General features: G+C 34.7%; 1 protein-coding gene across 4 annotated transcripts in view; it reads left to right on the top strand.

Annotated features, from left to right (window-relative positions):
* SLIT2 (slit guidance ligand 2) overlaps nt 1-19,444 on the top strand; it is a 361,031-nt gene that overhangs the window by 207,521 nt on the left and 134,066 nt on the right. For all 4 annotated transcript variants that reach the window (XM_021679394.2, XM_021679393.2, XM_021679397.2 and 1 more), the window contains exons 5-6: nt 2,861-2,932; nt 14,852-14,923. In XM_021679394.2, the coding sequence (XP_021535069.1) occupies nt 2,861-2,932; nt 14,852-14,923 (144 nt within the window). The remainder of the gene's footprint in view (nt 1-2,860; nt 2,933-14,851; nt 14,924-19,444) is intronic.

Here is a 19,444-nt window from a genome sequence, read left to right as displayed (position 1 = left end):
TTATCTGTATTTCTTATATATTTACTTAAACCATTTGTCTCATTGTTTAGAAATAATACCTTACATTTCTTTTTTATTTTTTAAGATTTTATTTATTTAACTGAGACAGAGAGAATGAGAGAGACAGAGAGCACATGAGAGGAGGGAGGGTCAGAGGGAGAAGCAGGCTCCCTGCCGAGCAGGGAGCCTGATGCGGGACTCGATCCCGGGACTCCAGGATCACGACCTGAGCCGAAGGCAGTCGCTTAACCAACTGAGCCACCCAGGCGCCCAATACCTTACATTTCTGAAGCTTAATTTCCTTTCCTATAAAAGCAGGATAATGTTACCTACTTGGCAAGATGGTTATGGGGATTAAAGGAAATACAGATCATATTTGATAATATATTATTTATAAAAAATTAACTATTGCATACTGTAGGTGCTGAAAATGTGTTGTTTCTTTCTCCTGTCATTGATGAACATGGTCCACTTAACTGAAGGTGCCTGTGATCCAGAATTGAAGTTGCCTGCCCTGGTGGACTGGACACAAACACAGAGAACCTGTAAACTAGTCTGGGAAGCAGTCTAGTTGGGGGGCAGCCACACATAGACCATTGACCTAGGGGAGTAAAGAGGCACTGAGATTGGCAGTTGACAGTTTCTCATTCTTCCATAAAAAGAAAAGATTGGTAAGTGTTAGCAGTATACAACCCTTCCACGTCCTAGAATTCTGCCTATGGGACTCAGAAGCTTCTACTAAAATCCATTTTAGAAGGAATGGTCTTCTGACTGCATTTCACTTTCTTCAGTGATATCTCTATGAACCACCTAATACCAGCCCTCTGACTTTCCTCCCATCCACCATCTCCCCATTGAGAACACGACCCTAGGAAAAACTGTGCGTAGAGACTGAGCAGAGCAGGGACTGTAGGTGGCAAATGAAATGGCCCCAGCCAGCTGGATGGGAAGACTGCAGAGCCTAGAAAGCTGGCCAGATCTGAAGAAACAGCTCTGCCATTTTTATCCACCTACAGCCTCCAAGGCAGTCTTTGTCTTAGGAGAAATAGAGAAACATAAGTGATGAGAAAACATTGACTTGACAGAGACAGCAGTAACAACATCACTGTTGGTTTCCATGGAGCATTGCAGATTCAAATTTGCTTGGGTTCAATGTTTTTTTCCCTCCTTATTTCTATTACGTTCTGATTTTTCTTTTTTCCAGTGTTTTTCTTTACTTTCTCCTTGCTCGGTAGCCTCCTTTCAACACTTTTTCCAGCATCAAAGCTGTTAAATATACACTGTTAAACATTCTTAGCCTGATGTAATTAAGGGAAGGAAGTCAGTCTGGATCAATGACAAGCTGGAGAAATAAGCAATTTTTAAGGAAATGAAGTTTTATTACTCTTAGGGATATACTGAAATTATTGAAAGCAGTAACGGAGCTACAGAACTTAGGAAATGGATGACTGCCTTAACTCCTACATAAGCACATATTATAAATTTACTGTTTGAAATAAAATGTATGTTTTGCTTTTTTCTTTTTTTCCTAAAGACCTTTACCCCTTAAATAGACGAGCATTTATTTCTTCAGAAATTGCTTAGCAAACATTTTTTATTTAGACATTGAGAATATTGAGATATGAATGCAAATATCGGTTGTTTAAAACTTGGTGCTAACAAGGTCAGGACCACACACTAAATCTCTCTATCTGCCAATTATCTCTATTGCATGGCCACAAGTATATGAACGACAAGCTCTGGTCATAAGAAGCGTTAGGGGAGAGGATGGAGATGAATCCATCCCATACACTTCCACATAATTGGAAAATGGCTCTGTTTTCATCAGCTAAGCACCCGTGGTTAGTAGTTTCATCTTTCTTAATGAGCATCAGCTATCTTAGAATTTTAAAGATAATTTTAGCACCATCATTGTGACTGTAATAATTTGTTTATTTGATATTTCAACTTTCTGCTGTGTGGTAGTGTGACTTAAAATTAGATGGGCATTTCTTTGTTTTCAGTTACATTTCCTGCACGTATATTTATATCCTACTTGTTAAGGCTAATACTATGTAAGCTCATTGAATTTGTCTGAACTCTGAGGGAAAAATAACGATCCATTTCATGAGATGAGTGATTTTTACAAACTTCTCATTCCAACTGAAAAAGTGCTTTATTTCCCCCTCGATTAAAATGTATTTCTCAATTAAATTAAAATGCAAATATAGACAGTCTGTGTTTATGGTTTTAATGGAATTATTTAAAGAAGATTTTAAATCAACCTGCTGTTAATATTTCATGCAAGAACTGTTGCTTTTATTGTTGGTCTGGTACTGCCATGTTCCATTTTCAACATTACTTAAAGCGCTGCGAAAACTTAATCATGCTGCCTAGGTTTTATCAGTTTTTGGCTGCTCTTCTCTAGGATGTTAAAATGGACTTCTTTCCTATATACTTTTTAAGTTATGCCAGTGATGTTGGAGAAATATCAAGTACTAAAACTTAAGAACCCCCTGAAATTGAGTTATGAACAATTTACTATTTTTTTGTTTGCTTTTGGGGGGGGGTATTTAAAGGAATAGTGTATAACAGAATGGAATTAACTCAAATTTAAGAGAATCATATTTTATAATTTATTATGAAATTAAAGATCTGGAAAAGTACTTCAAGAAACCACTTAGTTCAACCTTTAATCTGTATTATGAATGTAAATTATTTGTATTAGAAATTGCATCTGATGATATGGATTTAATTATGATCCTGATAGTATTTTTCCAGCTATTTTAAGAGGTGTTTTATTATTTGGCAAGCACATTGATTAAAATAATTTTTAAATGATATTTTATAACTTGACCTTTTCCTTTTTTGTCATTTTCAGTGATCTCAGTGAAAATCAAATTCAGGCAATTCCAAGGAAGGCTTTCCGTGGGGCAGTTGACATTAAAAATCTGTAAGTAATTTTTCCAACTTATACTGTTGTTTTAAAGTTATCTATTTTCAGCTTTAAATTTATATTGAATAATGTGTCAGAAAAAAAAGTGAAAGCCCTATTTATCTTTATGCTTGCTTGGAAAAGCTTGTAATAATAAGTCTTAAATTGTTTTCACAAGCTATCTGGAGAAATTCTCATGTAAAAGATGTCTTGCATCTGAAGTTGTTATCAAATTCATTCTTCAAACTTTGTGATTAATCTTGTGAAATCTCAAGAAAGGATTTGATTGAAAGGTATTTACAGCATATTTTCTTCATTTTTACTGTCAACTTACATCAATAACTCCCTTTTCTGTTGTTATCAATGTTTATTGGAAATGAAGAATATAAACTATTTTTTTCTAGAAAGAGTAGATAATATTTTCTTGTTAGAGATGCCTGGAGCCTGGAGCTATAGTGTTTTTGTTTTTGTTTTTGTTTTTGTTTTTATCACTTTTAGATCACTGTTTTCATTACATGCCAAAAGTGAGAATGAGAAAATTATGTCTTTCCCTTTGTGTGAATATTTTTCTTATGTATTTCCCCTCATATCTTTATGAAGGAATATGTGTATAGCCCTCTTTAAAAAGAAAAAAAAGCATGAAGTAAAGGAAACCATGTTTCTGAATTTTCCTTTTATAAATCCAGTGTCTTGTGTAGAAGTGTTTTTTTTGCAAGTGCCTATTGCTTTGAAGATACATATCAGATTTAAGATTTCAGTAAAAATCCTAATTTTGTCAATATGTATCTTACAAATTCTAAAATACTACACAAGTCTTTGAAAATGATTGTTTTTGATTGACTGCAAATGCTAGGACATAAAGTGTTGTCTGTAGCTTTTACATTACTTTGGAATGTAGGGGGAAAAAAGCCTCTGTGTGCTGAGATTAACTATCAGGAATTCAATATTTCTTAGCTAGTGATAAACAATGCAGGCACTTTTCAAGAATTAACTTATATTCGACATTCTCCATGGTGGGATACAACATTATTTTTCCAGTAGGAAGAGTGAGACAGATGTTTTCCGTCATCAAAGAGGATGACTGTTTATAAAGCTGCAAGTTTTGGCCTCTGCATCTTCTCCTCAGTGTAAATGATTTTTGCGTTAAATTTGTACTTTCTAAATGTACAAGACAGAAAAATATAGACTTCTAGATATAAATGTGTGGAGCCCTTAAAATTCTGGCCCTCGGTTTTCATGAATGTTTGCATGTTAAGAGGATTTTGTTTGCTTTCCTTTTATCTGCTCTTGCTAGGGTTTGAGGAGGTCTTCAGACAGATTCCGAGATGTTAAGGTGTTCAAAACTACCTTTGTGTCCTATGTCTGGTCAGAACTATATGAAGATCCCAATACAGCACCTACTCAAGTTGCCTGTATGTCACTTAAAAGGATAATCATGGCTATAGTTGACCACCCTGGGGGAATGCCACTTGCAATCTTACAATAGTATTATCTCTAAATCCTTAAAACAGGTGGCTTTTAATCTTCTCAGTAAAGATATTCAGGGAATCCAAGTCTATAAGTAGCCCATCTTCCATATTTAAGGATACATTTGGCAATGGGATACTAATCATGTTGGGATTCCTCCTTATGTCCTCTTTATTTATCCTTAAAGACTGTGATTTTAGAAGTTTAAAGATAAAAAGAAAAGTGAGATTCTAGCCAGTGTGCTATGAAGAATGCGATATTGATTTAGCAGGATCTTGAAAATCTTTTTTTCCCCTATATGCATCATTTCCCTCCAAATTTAAGGGCAGTTAATATGTATACAGAGAGATGGGTTTAGGACTGGAGAGTTGGAATCTTGCTATTTACTGGATTTGTAGGTATGACAAATCAGTAAACTCCATTGAGTCTTAGTTTCACTTTTGTAAAATGAATATGATAATTGCTTGAGTTTGATGTGGTTATTAGGGAAAGAAGATATGTGAAAGGCCTTTTAGTAAAATGCTATAAAATGGAGTGTATTATTTCATTCTGTACGTATTCACTAATCAACCACTAGAAGTTAGCCCTTAAAAAGATGTAGTAAAGATTTAGGAAAGTAGAACATGAAGTAGTTTGCAATATTGGGCATGGTTAGGGTAGATCCGTGTCTAGTATGGGTCAATTGGACATGGGGCTAATAAGTGGAAAAAGAAAATATAGCAGAAAGTACTAAATATACACCAGACCTTGATTTATAAGCAAGGTATTACATGCTACAGGTGCTGAGGAAAGAGATAAAAAATATGGCTTGAGGTAATCAGGGAATCGTAGGAAAGAGTTCCTGAAAGAAAATCTAAAGGAATCTTCAAGGATTCAAGGATATTGATTCATGTTATGTGTTGGTGAGTCGCAGCAGACAAGGGTGGATTGAGGAAGTTAGAATCTATTAAAGAATCAATGCAAAGTTAGAATCGATTTCCACTATTCTTGCTGCCTTCCACATAACAATGTCAAAGATCTTTAGAGCAACATTGAAATACCACAGCGCATTTATAGGTTTATTTAATTAATTAGGATCATAGCTACAATTTTATAGAATTTTACAGTTAAAATGCATGTTTCTATAATTGAAACATAGTTCAAACTACATTGTTCCAAAAAAAAAAAAATAGCAGTTTCATGGGGCTTTGTATGAAGATTAGTTTAACCATTAAGAGTTAAGCAGATGTCTGGTAAAATATGTTAGAACTGAGGGTAAATTTTAATCCATATTATTATTCAAGGTAACCATCAGTCATCAAGTAACAACTGAGTCAAAATGACTCAAAAATTAACATTATTAATATTCAGCATGTTTGGAGAGGTACAGTACTCTGTCCTATTTATCATTCCACTGTATGCATTTACAGTTTGCATAATCCTGCATAGTGGATGTCTACTGTTCCAACTCATTCCCAGAATAAAAGAGAAAAAAGAAGTCTAGACAGAAGAAATATGTATTTTACTGCATTACAACAATACGACGATATTTTGTATCCCCATGTCTGGTGCACTGTAACAGGTTTATTGGATTTACCACAGTCAGGCTTTATTGAGAGCAAATTCCAGTTATCAGAAGATTTTCACTGGAAGCACTTACTCTAATCTTGTGGATTGGCTAAATATGCTCAAGGCAGCAACTTGACGATAAGAAACTGATGCTGTGAAAATTTTGCAAATTAGCAGATCTTATTCCTCTTCCTCCAGGCAAGCCACACTAAAACTATTCTAGGCAGATGGACATTTATCTTGCTCTTAAACGTCTCCAGGGAGGAATTCCCATAACTTTTTCCTTATTGCTTTTAATTTCTTAACTGGAATAAAACCCTGTATATTTTATTTTGTTACCTAATTTTCTCTAGCTGCAACTTAAATCGCTTTCTTTTTCCTGACATTTTAGATGGTGAGATCTGAGAATAATAAGAATCATATTAAAATACCAACTAAATTATAGTGTTTATAATAGTCACTGGCAACTTTTCCATAGTATTTACATCTGTTTTTAAATTCCCCACTCAAGTCTGAATTAAAGTATTGATACCATATGATTACCAAGTGATGCCTCACCAAAATGGTAATCAAGGTTTATATGATTTTTCCTTATAAACTTTCTATATGTGTTTAATTTATTGAAACACTGATGCAGTAAAGCCTTCTTGCCTCCTGATCAAATTTCAAATTAAGACATGTTATATTATTTAAACTATTTTGTTTACAAGTATCTGTGAGGTATTTCCAGTTAATTGAATAATTTAGGAGAATATTTAATTTAAGCCTTGCTTTATTGCTGAGACTTGTGAGCTTATTCTCTAAGCATGCACCTTAAAGGTATAAAGATTTTCCAAGTCTCTTGTTTTTATGACAAAACATTCCTAGTTATAATTATCCCAAGATTTAAGCAAGAAACTGTACAAATATTTGAACTTAAAATTTCAATAGATTGCTAGTTGTTATTCATATCACAAAAGTAAACTTTAACATATTTTTAGTTTCTTTAGTGAGCGCAACATTAACACTTAAAACATTTAAATTCCAACATGTATTATTTTAGATATACTTGTAAGACAAATCACACCTGCTTTTTTCTTCTTTTATTTTGCAGTACGCCCTCAAAATGTACTCTATGTTCCAGGCAAACTGTAGTGTTTATTGTCTATAAATAAATACATGTCCTTCCATTTGCTTGTACTATCCCAATTCCCTTAACCCTATATGAGTCTTACCCACCTTTTGCAGGAAAACTGCCTCTTATTAAAAACAGATTAGGGAAAATATTTATATTTATCCTTTTAAAAAAATATTTAAATTCAATTTAGTTAACATATAGTGTATTATTAGTTTCAGGGGTAGAATTTAGTGATTCATCAGTTACACATTACACCCAGTGCTCATTACATCAGGTGCCCTCCTTAATGCCTATCACCCAATTACCCCATTTCCCCACCCACCTCCCCTTCAGCAACACTCAGTTTGGTTCCTAGAGTTAAGAGTCTCTTATGGTTTGCCTCTCTCTCTGTTTTCATCTTATTTTATTTTTCCTTTTTAAACGTACATTAATTTATAGACAAGTGTCAGGTTATAAGATGATTTAGTTTGGTTTTCTTTGAGCGAGTCATCATAGTATTTGGGAAACAAATATGTATGGCCCTGACTTTTTAGGAAACAAATCACTCAATTTGTGTTGCAATGATTATTGGAGATAAGAAGATTTGGCAAACGGGAAAGACAGAGTTAATCTATATGTTGTCATATAGCTATTTATATTATTTAGAAATTTCATTTTTTCTGGAACTCTGTCATCATCAATTTATTTTATTGATGGATCCATTAAAACCCGTAGAAGGAAAATCTGCCATTCTAGACTAGGGACACAGAAAGACTTCTGTATTTTACTTTATTTTTTACATTTCCCTGGTTTTAAATACTAGAGAAATGAGTATCCCACTGGATACTTCATAACAATAAAGGAACAAGTGTTGCTCACATATTATAAAATCAATATGTAACAATTAGAAGAGTGCATTATATATTTTACCATGCAAATGCAAGACTTCTTTTAGCTGTGTCTTATAAGTTGTCATAATTGCAAATTATCTGCTATAATCAGCTATTTTCATGTTTAGTTCATTATATTTCTTACCATACTTATATACTTAGTATATTATCATAAAAATAAAATTCATTGATATAAAATTTAAATTGTGTATTTTATTCCCCCCAGCTCCTTCTTAGAGTGTTTTCAGTAAACCTGAGGCTGAAGAGACTTTGAAGGGGTGGTTGGTTTCTCACTCAAGGGACCCTCTATCCTTCCCGTTAGATTAAATGCCACAGGTCTTCAGTGGGATGTAGAACCTTCTGAACAAACCTGTAGAGATGGCTCTTCATTTAGATAGATAGTAAGGAACTTAAGTTTCATTTCAGTGAACAGAGCTCCTCTTAACATCCAGAATATTGTCTGTAGACATGGGGGTAACCAACAGTTGTCTGGGTACTCAGCAGAGGCTGTAAGTACCACGGGAACTGTCCATGGTCCTGTAACCTGCCTGATTTACACTCCCTTGAAAGGAATCCTAAATTGTAATAATCCCCAACAACTATGATCAAGTTTGCTACCAACAGCCTCTCCAACTTTTCTTTTTGCTCTGTCTGCAGGGTGCCTTAGCATTTTTCTTCAATGATATCATTCTATTATGTGAAAATGAATCTATATAACATATCTTCATAAACACTTTGCAAAACAAACAAAACATAAGACTATCTGATTGAGTGACTGGGAATCCAATTCACATATGTATAAAATAAGAATTGGCATGATCTTTCTATGGCTGCCATGTTGTCCTTGAGATAGAACAGATCTTTGGTTTTCTTGCTTCCCCAACCCTAAACAGGCACACTTTGCTACCTCTGAATTATTACAGTAGTCTACTAATTGAATTTTGATCTCCAATCTATAGTCTCATTAGATAATTTTAACATTGCAGACAGATTTGTTTTTATAAAGCATTGTTTTTTTAATCCCATCACACCCTGGCTCAAAAATCATTCAGCTTATCAAAAACAACAACAACAACACATTGATTTGGCCCTATGGCAAAGCCTTGGGGATATGGCAGAATGTTGTGATAGTTTTATAGGTTCTGAAGAATGTAAACTCTTTCCTGAGAAAACAGTGGCTTTTACTGAATAGCATGCTCTCTTTAGATATTCTGCCTAGTCCTAACATTCTGACATCCACCCAGGCTCCCAGCCCCCTCTCCCAGTGAATCTGCCCACAAGCTCTTTGCTCAAGCCATAATGGCCTCTCTCTTGCAAATATTCATTGTGAACATTGTAGAACCTCTGCTCACAACTGTTCTTGATTGGGTCTTTTCCCTCCGCAGAGAATACCCACTTTATTTTCTTTCTTTCTGGATTCTACCTGTTTTTTAAGGTTCAAGATTTTTCCTTCCTCACACAAGACTGCTTCAGCCTAGGGTAATCTGTTCCTTCCCTGACATTCTATAGCACTCTTTATATGCTGACTTCGCCTTTGAAATTTGGCTAACAGAGATTGAGCTGAAGCTTTCATTTGCAGAATGAATAGCTCCTGAATCTCTTTCCCTGGACACTTATTACTGAGTGGGGGCTTCAGCAATACATAGATTTAAATTGGAATTAAGATTTCACTACATATTTATTATCTACTTTGAATAAGTTATTAAACTTCTGTGAGCTTCATATTCTCTTCTGTAAAATCAGAATAATGAGAACATTTACCTTTTTAAGTTATTGTGAGGAATAATGAGATAGCATATCTACAGACCCTGCCATTTGCTATGCATTCAATAAATGTAAGCAATTGTTATTGTCAGTTTCAGTTTCTACCACCTTTGATTAGTTTACAAGAGCTACTAGAACATGAAGGACTACTTAATTGTTGTTCCTCCATTTTCTGGTACCATGTCTCTTAGAGCTTACCCTTTGGCTTTTCCCTAATAAATTAGCAAGTGGATATAACTTTATACCATAGATTATTCCAGTAAAAACTGAGATTCTTTATTCCTAATCAAAAACAAAAAACAAAACAGAAAACAAAAAACAAAACCCACAACATTTTGCTTGAAAGATTGCAAAAGGGCTAAATTCTCAAATAAATTATTTTGCATTCCTCAGGGGATAGTCCTTACTTTGGCTGTTTCATTCACTCATACCTGGGTTAGCGCCTATGTGTTTTTATGCTGAAGTTAAATGACATGGTTGCTGAAACTTCGGCCTAGGGTGTTCATTCATATGGGTCAATTTATATTATTCTTATGTTCTTTATCCATTATAACTTAAATCTTGTACTTCTTCTTAAAGAGTCATTATTGGCATAAGATTTGTGTATTTACGCACTCGTATTGACTTGAATTTTATACATACAAGGGAAGAAATAGAACAGATTATGCCCATATCCTTAACAACATTTTTTTCTCCCATCTGACTTATATGTTTTACCAGGGTTCTTTCCAAATGGCAAAATGTTGTTACTCCCTCCTATTGATTCTAATCACTTTGATATATTATTTTAAGTCAACTAAACTTTTGGAGTTTGCCATTTATAGTAATATGAATATGAACTAAACTTCTATTTCTAGTACCTAAAAAACCCTGGAGAACCAGAGCATAGTTATAATACTTTTGTTGAAATACTGAGAGACTGTCTGGCTTTAAAGTTATTTTTTTAAGATTTTATTTATTTATTTTAGAGAGAGAGAGCACAAAGTGGGGAAAGGAGCAGAGAGGGAGGGAGAGGAAGAGGGAGAGAATCTCATGCGGACTCCACGTTGAGCTTGGAGCCCAACACTGGCTCAATCTCACGACCCTGAGATCATGACCTGAGCTAAAACCAAGAGTCAGACGCTTAACCGACTGAGCCACCCAGGCGCCCCTGGCTTTAAAGTTATTAAAGACTTTTTATGTTCAGTATTGTTTCAGAGCTAAGTAAATTTTATGGCGTTCTAATACTTACAAAAAGAAAATCAGTTGGTAACAAGATCTTATTACTTGGACCCTATAGTGCAACATGAATTTTCTATGGGTAAGGGCAAAACCAAATGAAGTTAATTCAGGAAGGTGAGTTTTATATATGTAATTCAAACACAGTATGTATCCAAATTTTAATAACTGAAAACAGGAAATCCCTGAAAAAAGCAGAAAAAGTAACAGAATGCAGTATCTCCAATTATATTTCGGGACACCAAGTAAGCAAATGCCCAACCTTTCTTTTACTTAATATGCTTATTTCTAAAATTTATACTTAGCAGCATTATATATTGTTTCTCACACCTAGAATTAATCAAAATCTGAAACTAGGCTAAATCATTTTTTGTCTTAAAGAAAATCAGATCTGCTTTAGAAACTTCATGTTTGCGAGGCTCAGAGCAACACCTCTTGATAAAGAGGTGCTGCGTTATCAAAGACTAAATTCACCAGGACTAGGAAAAATTAAAACGAGCAATCTAGTGTTATTCTAGAACAACATAAGAGAAGTAGTGACCAATGAAAAGAGAATCATAGAACGTTAATGCTGAAAGAGACTTTGAAGGTTTCTGTTCTTTTTAATATCGTCAATTTCATGAAATTAAAGATAAAGCACTTGCTTCAGAATGCACACTTACAAACTAAGACAGTGAAGGATCAGATAGAGATGGAATTTGGAACTCAAACAGAAACAGAGGAGGTTGGAGGTAGGAAATAGAGAAGAGAAGCCACAAAATTCTGTGCTAGGATACGTCGGCTGAAGGTCTAAAAGAAGTCGCCAATAATACCATCTATGCCACACTTTCTCGGCTGAAGGTCTAAAAGAAGTCGCCAATAATACCATCTATGCCACACTTTCTCTCCAGAAAATAAGAAAAGTGCTAGCTTGCTTCCCCATGGGATGTGACCCCTGTACCAGGAAAGGATCCTGAAGCTGTCCCTAATGTATCTTAGTGCCCTTATTATCCAAAGATCAACAAATTTACCCTATGTTCGGCTGAACAAATGTAATATTACTTTTTGGAGAAGTGAAAAAAAAAAAACTCTCCTCTTACTAATGCCTTAATTCAGAATAATTTCATTGTATGATTGGAAATCACATCTAAACAGAATCAGCCTGTCACTAAATGCATGGCTGAGAACAGATCCTTTCCTGTTTATAGAAAGCAGAAGTGCCTGGGCTTGGAAAGGTAGTAGAGAAGGAAGTGAACTGGGTGAGAGAAACAAGGTACTGAAAAATACCCTGAAATAAAGTATGCTTTTGCATGGTTTTGACACTCTTTATCTTGAACCATATACAGACAAATGGAGGTTTGTGTAGTGAGATTTTCTCATGAGCGGTCAAAGTGGGCACAACACTTTCCTGAAACATTCCTTTCAATATAATGAAATCCACCAGTTGATGAAAAAGTTACTCATTTTGATTGCCCTTTCATAGAAGTAACTTTTTCACACAATACCTTCGTTTTCAGAAGATCGATGTCCTGAGACATGATGGCATTCAGAAAACTTTTAAGGAAAACTTTGGTCCTATGAGAGCCAAATATTCTTAATGCTTTAGCACCAAGAAGGACTTAGATTTCTGTTAAGAATCAGAAGAAGCATGTAACCACGAGCAGTGTTGAAGAGGGGTGAAATTACCAAGTTTCCAGCAGTGTCTCAACTTCTGGTGGTATAGGGAAAGTAATCTGGTTTTCAGTCCCTGTAGAACAAGATTTGCTTGAGTGCTTTCTAGCATGCTAGGGCTTCCCTTTTGTGTATAGTATGCATGATTTAAAAGAAGCAGTGTCAGCACTGATTTATACATTGACAGCTAAGGATAATAAGATATGGGCAAACATACAGCTCACCCTTTTACAGATTAACCTGGAGACTGCATTAGGCAAATTTGATAGCATTAAAAGATTTTGCCATTTTGTCTGGAAACAATTTCTCTTTTGTGGTGTGTCAAGGGTAACACTTCATGCCATTGTACTAATTTAAATGGCTTTGATAAATTGTTCAAGAGGTTAGAGAATAGTAGTGTAGATATATATTTAGCACTTTAAAATAAAAAGGCTGTTAACTTAATTGTTAAATGAATTTAATCTGTAAAAATAAAAAGTGCTCAAGAATGTAAGTGTTTTCTTGGAACCACAGCAGCCATATTACATCATGAAGCTTTAAAAGTCTTCTTAGAAAATAAAATTATCCTTCTGCATTACTTCCTAATAAGTAGAAATGCTTTAAGCTATTACAGTAGCATGGATGGCACCTATTATTTGGGGAAAGCCTTAGTCTATAAAAGCAATAAAACCATATTTGCTCCAGAGTTGGCCTTTTTTTTAATGTTGCATGTCCTAGATTGTACCATTTGCATGACATCAGGGTAGTCTCTGTCCCCTAGAGACCTTCTTAAAAATGAGATGTATATTTCATGAGACATTCTTTATGTACATAATTTCTAAAGTAAGAATTTTGAAGAGGGCCCTCTGAAAGTCACTGGATTAAATCATTGCACCTTTATTCAGTAGCCTTGTGAGAGAAATCGTTATTTTATGGGAATGTTGAAACAATTCTTTAAGAACACACCTCAAACGTGAATTAGCCCTTTTGGTGAATTTTGCACTTGAAACGAGGACAGGATTCATTTGTATTATGATCATAGTATTAGCCCTGTATATCTGTATTCCCTCCCAATGCATGGAGAAATGACAACTCACCTGACTGTTTCATCAAGCATTTTGTTTCTGTCTCAAGTGAAGCATTAAAATACTTTTCTTTACTGGAATAATAATATCGTTAAGCATCAAGCTACTAGACTTAAACAACAACTGCTTATTTGTTAAAAAAAAGAATTTAAAATAAGATAAAGATAGGACAGATAAGACTTAGTACTTAGCTGTTTATTTCAACCAAATAAATGCCTTAACATGGATAAAGGAAATTTTAATTCCAAAATAAGTGGCAGGAAAAAGCTGACTTAACCAAGTTTGGAGTAACTTTGTCTTTTCATCTTTGAATTGTAACAAATGAGTGCTCAAACTACAAGAGAAGATTCATTTGTTTGCATTTTGTACTATTTAGAAGGAACTGATAAAGCTTTTAAACTTTCTACCATAGATACATGTAGTGTTTTAATGATGTTGCTGCAGTATGCATTCTTCGCATTTGCAGCTAAAATTAGCATCTTTGAGAAAAGCAAAAAGATTAATTTCCTAATGCTTTATAACTTATTTTCTGGAAATTTGGGGAGTTTCTTAACTGGAAAGTATGCCATATTTACAGTGCAAAGAATTCACATATAATGACACACGGTGCAAATCATGGAAATAGCGAAGCTTAATGCAGAACAAGGGCTCTCTTTCTAAAGAGTATTCCTGGTTGGGAATTGCAGGGAGGTATGTGGGACCTCATTTCTCTCTCGCTGTTGGGAGTTCTCGAAGGAAAACTGCTTTTAAAAGAAAGAAACCTAAAAGTAGTCTTGCTCTTTTTTGCCAAGGATAGTGAAATTAACATGCAGCTGGGCTTCTCTGATAAATGGATTCTGTTAGGTCACTGAGGGGGTGCATGTGACATTAAGTGATTTACAGTCCTTTACCTTAATGAAATTGTTTCAGCAAGATGACGCTGAAAGCTCTTAATGGATAGCTTTTCTTGATGTAATGAAATTGCATTCCTATGGCATTTAATATAAGGTGCAGTTATTATTTACTGGAGCTTTCCAAGGGCTGCTATTTGCACAGACAGTTCAGAACAAAAAGAGATCTCAGTAGCGGCACCAGCGAGGCGAGAATGGCTTGTGACATTCTTAAGCAGATGAGTTGAGTGTATTTGTGAGAGCATTTCAGTTCTTCCAGCCAGGGCTTCCTAGACCCTTCAGGGAACTTCCTTTCACCCAGCCCTGCTAGTCTGCAGCCTTTTACATATATCCTTCTAATCTGTTTACAGGCAACTGGATTACAACCAGATCAGCTGTATTGAAGATGGGGCATTTAGGGCTCTGCGGGACTTGGAAGTGCTGTAAGTGTTGCTTCTTTCTCTTACTCTTCTGAACGGGAGCTTTGTGTCTGGGGAGTGCTGATGTGGGAGCTTATCTGCTAGCTCAAAATCTTGTGTCAAAATGGTCTCTTATAAAGATACCTTAATAACTCCTGGGGAATACACAGAAGACTTAAAATGTGTGTGCACACAGCCGTGGGTATCATTTCTGTATGCTTAGGTAAAAACATCTCTTGCAGGAGGACATTCAGATGTTCACAATACTGTCCCTTACGTGTTTCTCCTTATAACAAAATATTCTCAGTCACAGGATTTGTGAGAATTCCTAGAATTGTTAAATATTAAGATAAAATCAGGTGTGTCGGGAAAATGACAACAACAAAAAAATAGACCTCTTTAGTCGCTGATAAGTTGGAATATTTTGTAGTTGCCATGCAATGGAAAGATGTTTTCTCATTTTAAGATGTCATTTTTAACTAGATAACATCATTTTTGAAAGGCGATTTTTGAGATCTCCTTTCTAATTGTAATAAGCTGCCCATTGGGTCCATTTTAAAGTCTTCACTACTGACTTAGTAAAGCACAGCACGCAGATCTGAATTGTAATTGGCATCCTCTCTCTTTCCTTGCTGGGTAGACATGGCTGACAGAATGGGTTAGAGACAACTGAGTAATCTCTACAGAACTTTGACTTGGTAAAATAGTTTTAATGAAATTATTATGATGAAAAATAATTTTAATGTAAACTGGAGTTACTAAAGTGTTTGAAGTTGCCTGTACATTTCTGGGATTTTATTCCAGCCAGAGATTCATATAAAATATATTTACAGATTTCTCCCCCAAGTAAAATATTTTTCTCTGCTACAGTTCATCCCTGGCTAAATTTATTCAGAATCTAAAATTGAATTAAATTTGAAGAGGTTTTGAATTTTTAGTCCCTGTGGTAAAAGTTATCTGGGAATCATGAAATCCTCCTGGAAAAAAAAATTCCAAAATTGAATTTGAGGAACAGAATGTAATTCTGAAAAAAGTTTGATGTTTTGACAAGATGGCTTATTTTAGCAATATTTCTATATGATTTTGATTTCAATTGCAAGTAAATGCCTAGAATTTCTAGCTGCATCATGTGTAAAGTTACTGATTATTTTTAAGGAGTTAACATATAAGAATTAGTTGATTGAGATAAACTGTTATAAGAATATATACTGTCATCTATCCACCTTTATTTCTGTTGATAACAGTCTAACTTTTTCTCTAGGAAAAACATTCAGAGTGCTTATCATACACACTGCAGTTATAAGACCACTTTTTATTTGTGTTCCAGACCCATTAATATACAAAGCTCACTTTGCTATTTCAGCGTCAGAATAATTAAGATACAACTATGATTTCATGATAGCAGTCTGATGTCAAAACCATAGTCAAAGTCATAAACTTGGTATATGAAGAGACTACCATGGGTGTTATTTAATTGAATGGAGCTGATCAAGCCAAAAATGTGTTACTAAGTCAGTGCTTCTAACTGGAATAGGAATGACACCAAAAATTTTATGGAAAATTTGCTGAATATTTTGGATGGACTAAAATCAGTAAAGTACTTTGTTATTAATAAAAAGAGCTTCAATACTTACTAGATATGAAATAATTCATCTACATAATATATTGAGCATATATTGAGTGTGTGTATATATATATATAGAGAGAGAGAGAGAAAGCTATACATACACCCAAGCACTGTGCTGGGCATTGAAAATTCTTTACCCACAAATACAATAACTATTCATTTGATTCATCTGCTTATTTGTTATAAACTAATATCACTGTTTTTAGAAGAGTAAGTTCATGAAAACACAATCACCGCATACATTGTGTTTGTCATATTAGCAAAATATCTAAAAGATGACTTGAAACTACTATCTTGAAACACACCAAAGAGTGAAAAATGTCTTATGATTCATGGAGTTAAAATCAAAATCCACAGTGTTGGGAACTCTTTTGAGGACCTTAATACATAGGTTTCAAAGAGATATATAATGGTGAGAGTTTGCTAAAAAGAAATAATTAAAATCAGTACGTGATACAAGAAAATGTGAATTTCTTTTGAAATGACTTAAATATTTTATATCAAAATTTGATAGTCAAGCAGACATTCTTTTACTATGTGTTAATTTTTTTAAATCCTCATAGTTCATACAACCTTTAAAGAAATTAATTGATGAAAAATTTAAGGTTGATTGGATAAAGTATTCAAAAGACTAGGATTTATCAAGCCCAAATCTCTTGTCAAGTAAATCAAAAGTTCTTCTATTGTAGACTTTGGTTGGGGGCTTTTTTTATAGAAGGTTCCAGAAAGAAAATTGTCTGTTTTGCTTATTTTTACCATGTATGACTCTTTACAATATATCTTTTTATGTGAAACTGATGAAGGATTAATTAATTTGCACATCACCCTAAATTTATAGTCCCAATGTTTCAGGGGTTTTTTTTTTGTTTTTTGTTTTTTTAATTTTTGGTTCCATGAGGCATTTGTGAATGTATAATTACACTGAGGCAAAACAAGAGAAAATGGAAGTAATCATCCTGGACCAAGGATGAAACTTTGTTAAATTAAGATATATATTAGGGTAGAGAGAGTGAATAAAGTTTAAGAAGGAGAAGTCCAGGTAAGTGAAAGCAAGGGAAGGCAGTTTATCACTTGTATGTTCATGGAAACCTGGCAAATTGTGGAATTCTGATTGACACAATTCAGAAGTGTTTATTTTTTAAAAAAATGTTTATCTTTTGAATATGAAGATACCATCTCAAAAATAACATTGGAAACTAAATCTAAATCAATGTTTTCTGTTTCTTTGGACAGCAGATTCAGAAATGAAATACATTCCTTAAGTTGCTAGTTTTGTATTTTTTTCTTTTTCCATAAAATAGGCATAATTTTATTTAATTGAGATGTAGAGATTCATATCCGAAAAATATCAGACTCTCTGCCAAATACTATGCTGAGCACTAAGGGAATAAGAGAAGAATAAATCAAGATCTAAGTCTGAGAGGACCTACATGACTACCAAGACTCACATTTTGTGTTTACACATAAAGATATCCTTTGTAGAAGAATATATTCTCATTACAAAGAGAAAATCTTGAAGTTGAACATAGAAATACACTTTCATATAGGAGAAAGTGTTCACAAATAAAGAAGTACAGTAGATAATTTTGCATTGTTTCAGAGTAGGAATTGATCATGACCATAACCGATACATGACACCATACATAATTAACACATATTTATTATTACTTTTAAAATAATTTAATTTTATTGGTTCCACATACTGCTCCATTACCAGGCATCAGTATCAATATCGTTTTGCCAGCATCAATACTGAATAAAAGACACTAAGATAATTTATTTCTTCAGTTGTGTTATGCAAACTAGTATTTTGAGAAAAGACTCCAAACTTACAGACACCAGTTTCAGCATTCAATTAAAACTCTCTTTTGTGTGGAATCATAAGGAATTATAGTTCAAAATTAATGCATGTCTGCTGCATGTGAATTACTTTTGAAAAAATGTTATCCCTAAAGTCACATTTCAGTATGTTATGGGGGCACTCTAAAGATTTTAGCCATATAAAGTCAGCATAAATTTTGAGGGTGGGAAAAGGGGTGATTTGAAAGCAAATCCCTTTGAGAAGTGAAACCTTTTAGTTCAAACATCAGGATATATTTTAATGGTGTTTGAAAAAAAAATCTCATTTCACTTGAGTACAGAAAAATGCTACAGGCTTTTAGATAACATGAGCCAACAAATTCAGTGCTTTTTAGGTTCTTCATAAAGTGGGTTTTTTTTTTTTCTTAAGCAACTTAATTCAAATCACTTGGATTCGTTCTTCTATCCTTCAATACATTGCAAAGCTGGGTAAGACAGGAAGTCTGCGTGTTCTGGATCTGTAGCCGCCGTGCGCTACTTCGCTGAGAAGTTTAAGTGCCCCCCAACACCCCTAATCACACCAGTAACAACTGCAGCTTCTGGCTGGCCAAAAGTGGCCTGGCAAACCTATCTCGCTCAGTCCAAACAGACTCAGTCCGCAGACTCTTTGAAATATCTGAATTAGTTGCCAGTATTTAAAAATTGGGAGGATAGAGGTGAAATTTTCCATTTCTGGCTTCTCCGGGGAAAATCCGATTGTTTGGCAGCCTCCCGTTACAGCAGAGCGGCTGCCCATCAGAACTGAGTAGTAGCTGGTACAGCACAGAGTATCCTCGCCAGCTTACCAAGCTCTTCCTTGTCCCCAGCTCTCTGCCTGCTCCTCTCTATCTCTCTTCCCCGTTCTGTGTCCTGTTTCTGTACATACAACCTGTTTCTCTACTTTTATGTTCCCTGCCTGGCTTCCACTGGCAAGAGAATTTGCAAAGTCTACTGCAAACCTTTCTCCATTATCGAATGGCATCCACCGGCCGTGGATCCTGGCGTCTTGCCTCCTTCAGCTACTTGCATGCTTCCCTCACCCCGCCACGCTGTCTTCTCTCTACTAGAATCATTTGCTT

Source organism: Neomonachus schauinslandi, chromosome 2, assembly GCF_002201575.2.
Source record: "Neomonachus schauinslandi chromosome 2, ASM220157v2, whole genome shotgun sequence".
Classification (NCBI taxonomy): Eukaryota; Metazoa; Chordata; class Mammalia; order Carnivora; family Phocidae; genus Neomonachus; species Neomonachus schauinslandi.
This window is presented reverse-complemented; position numbering and strand designations above follow the sequence as displayed.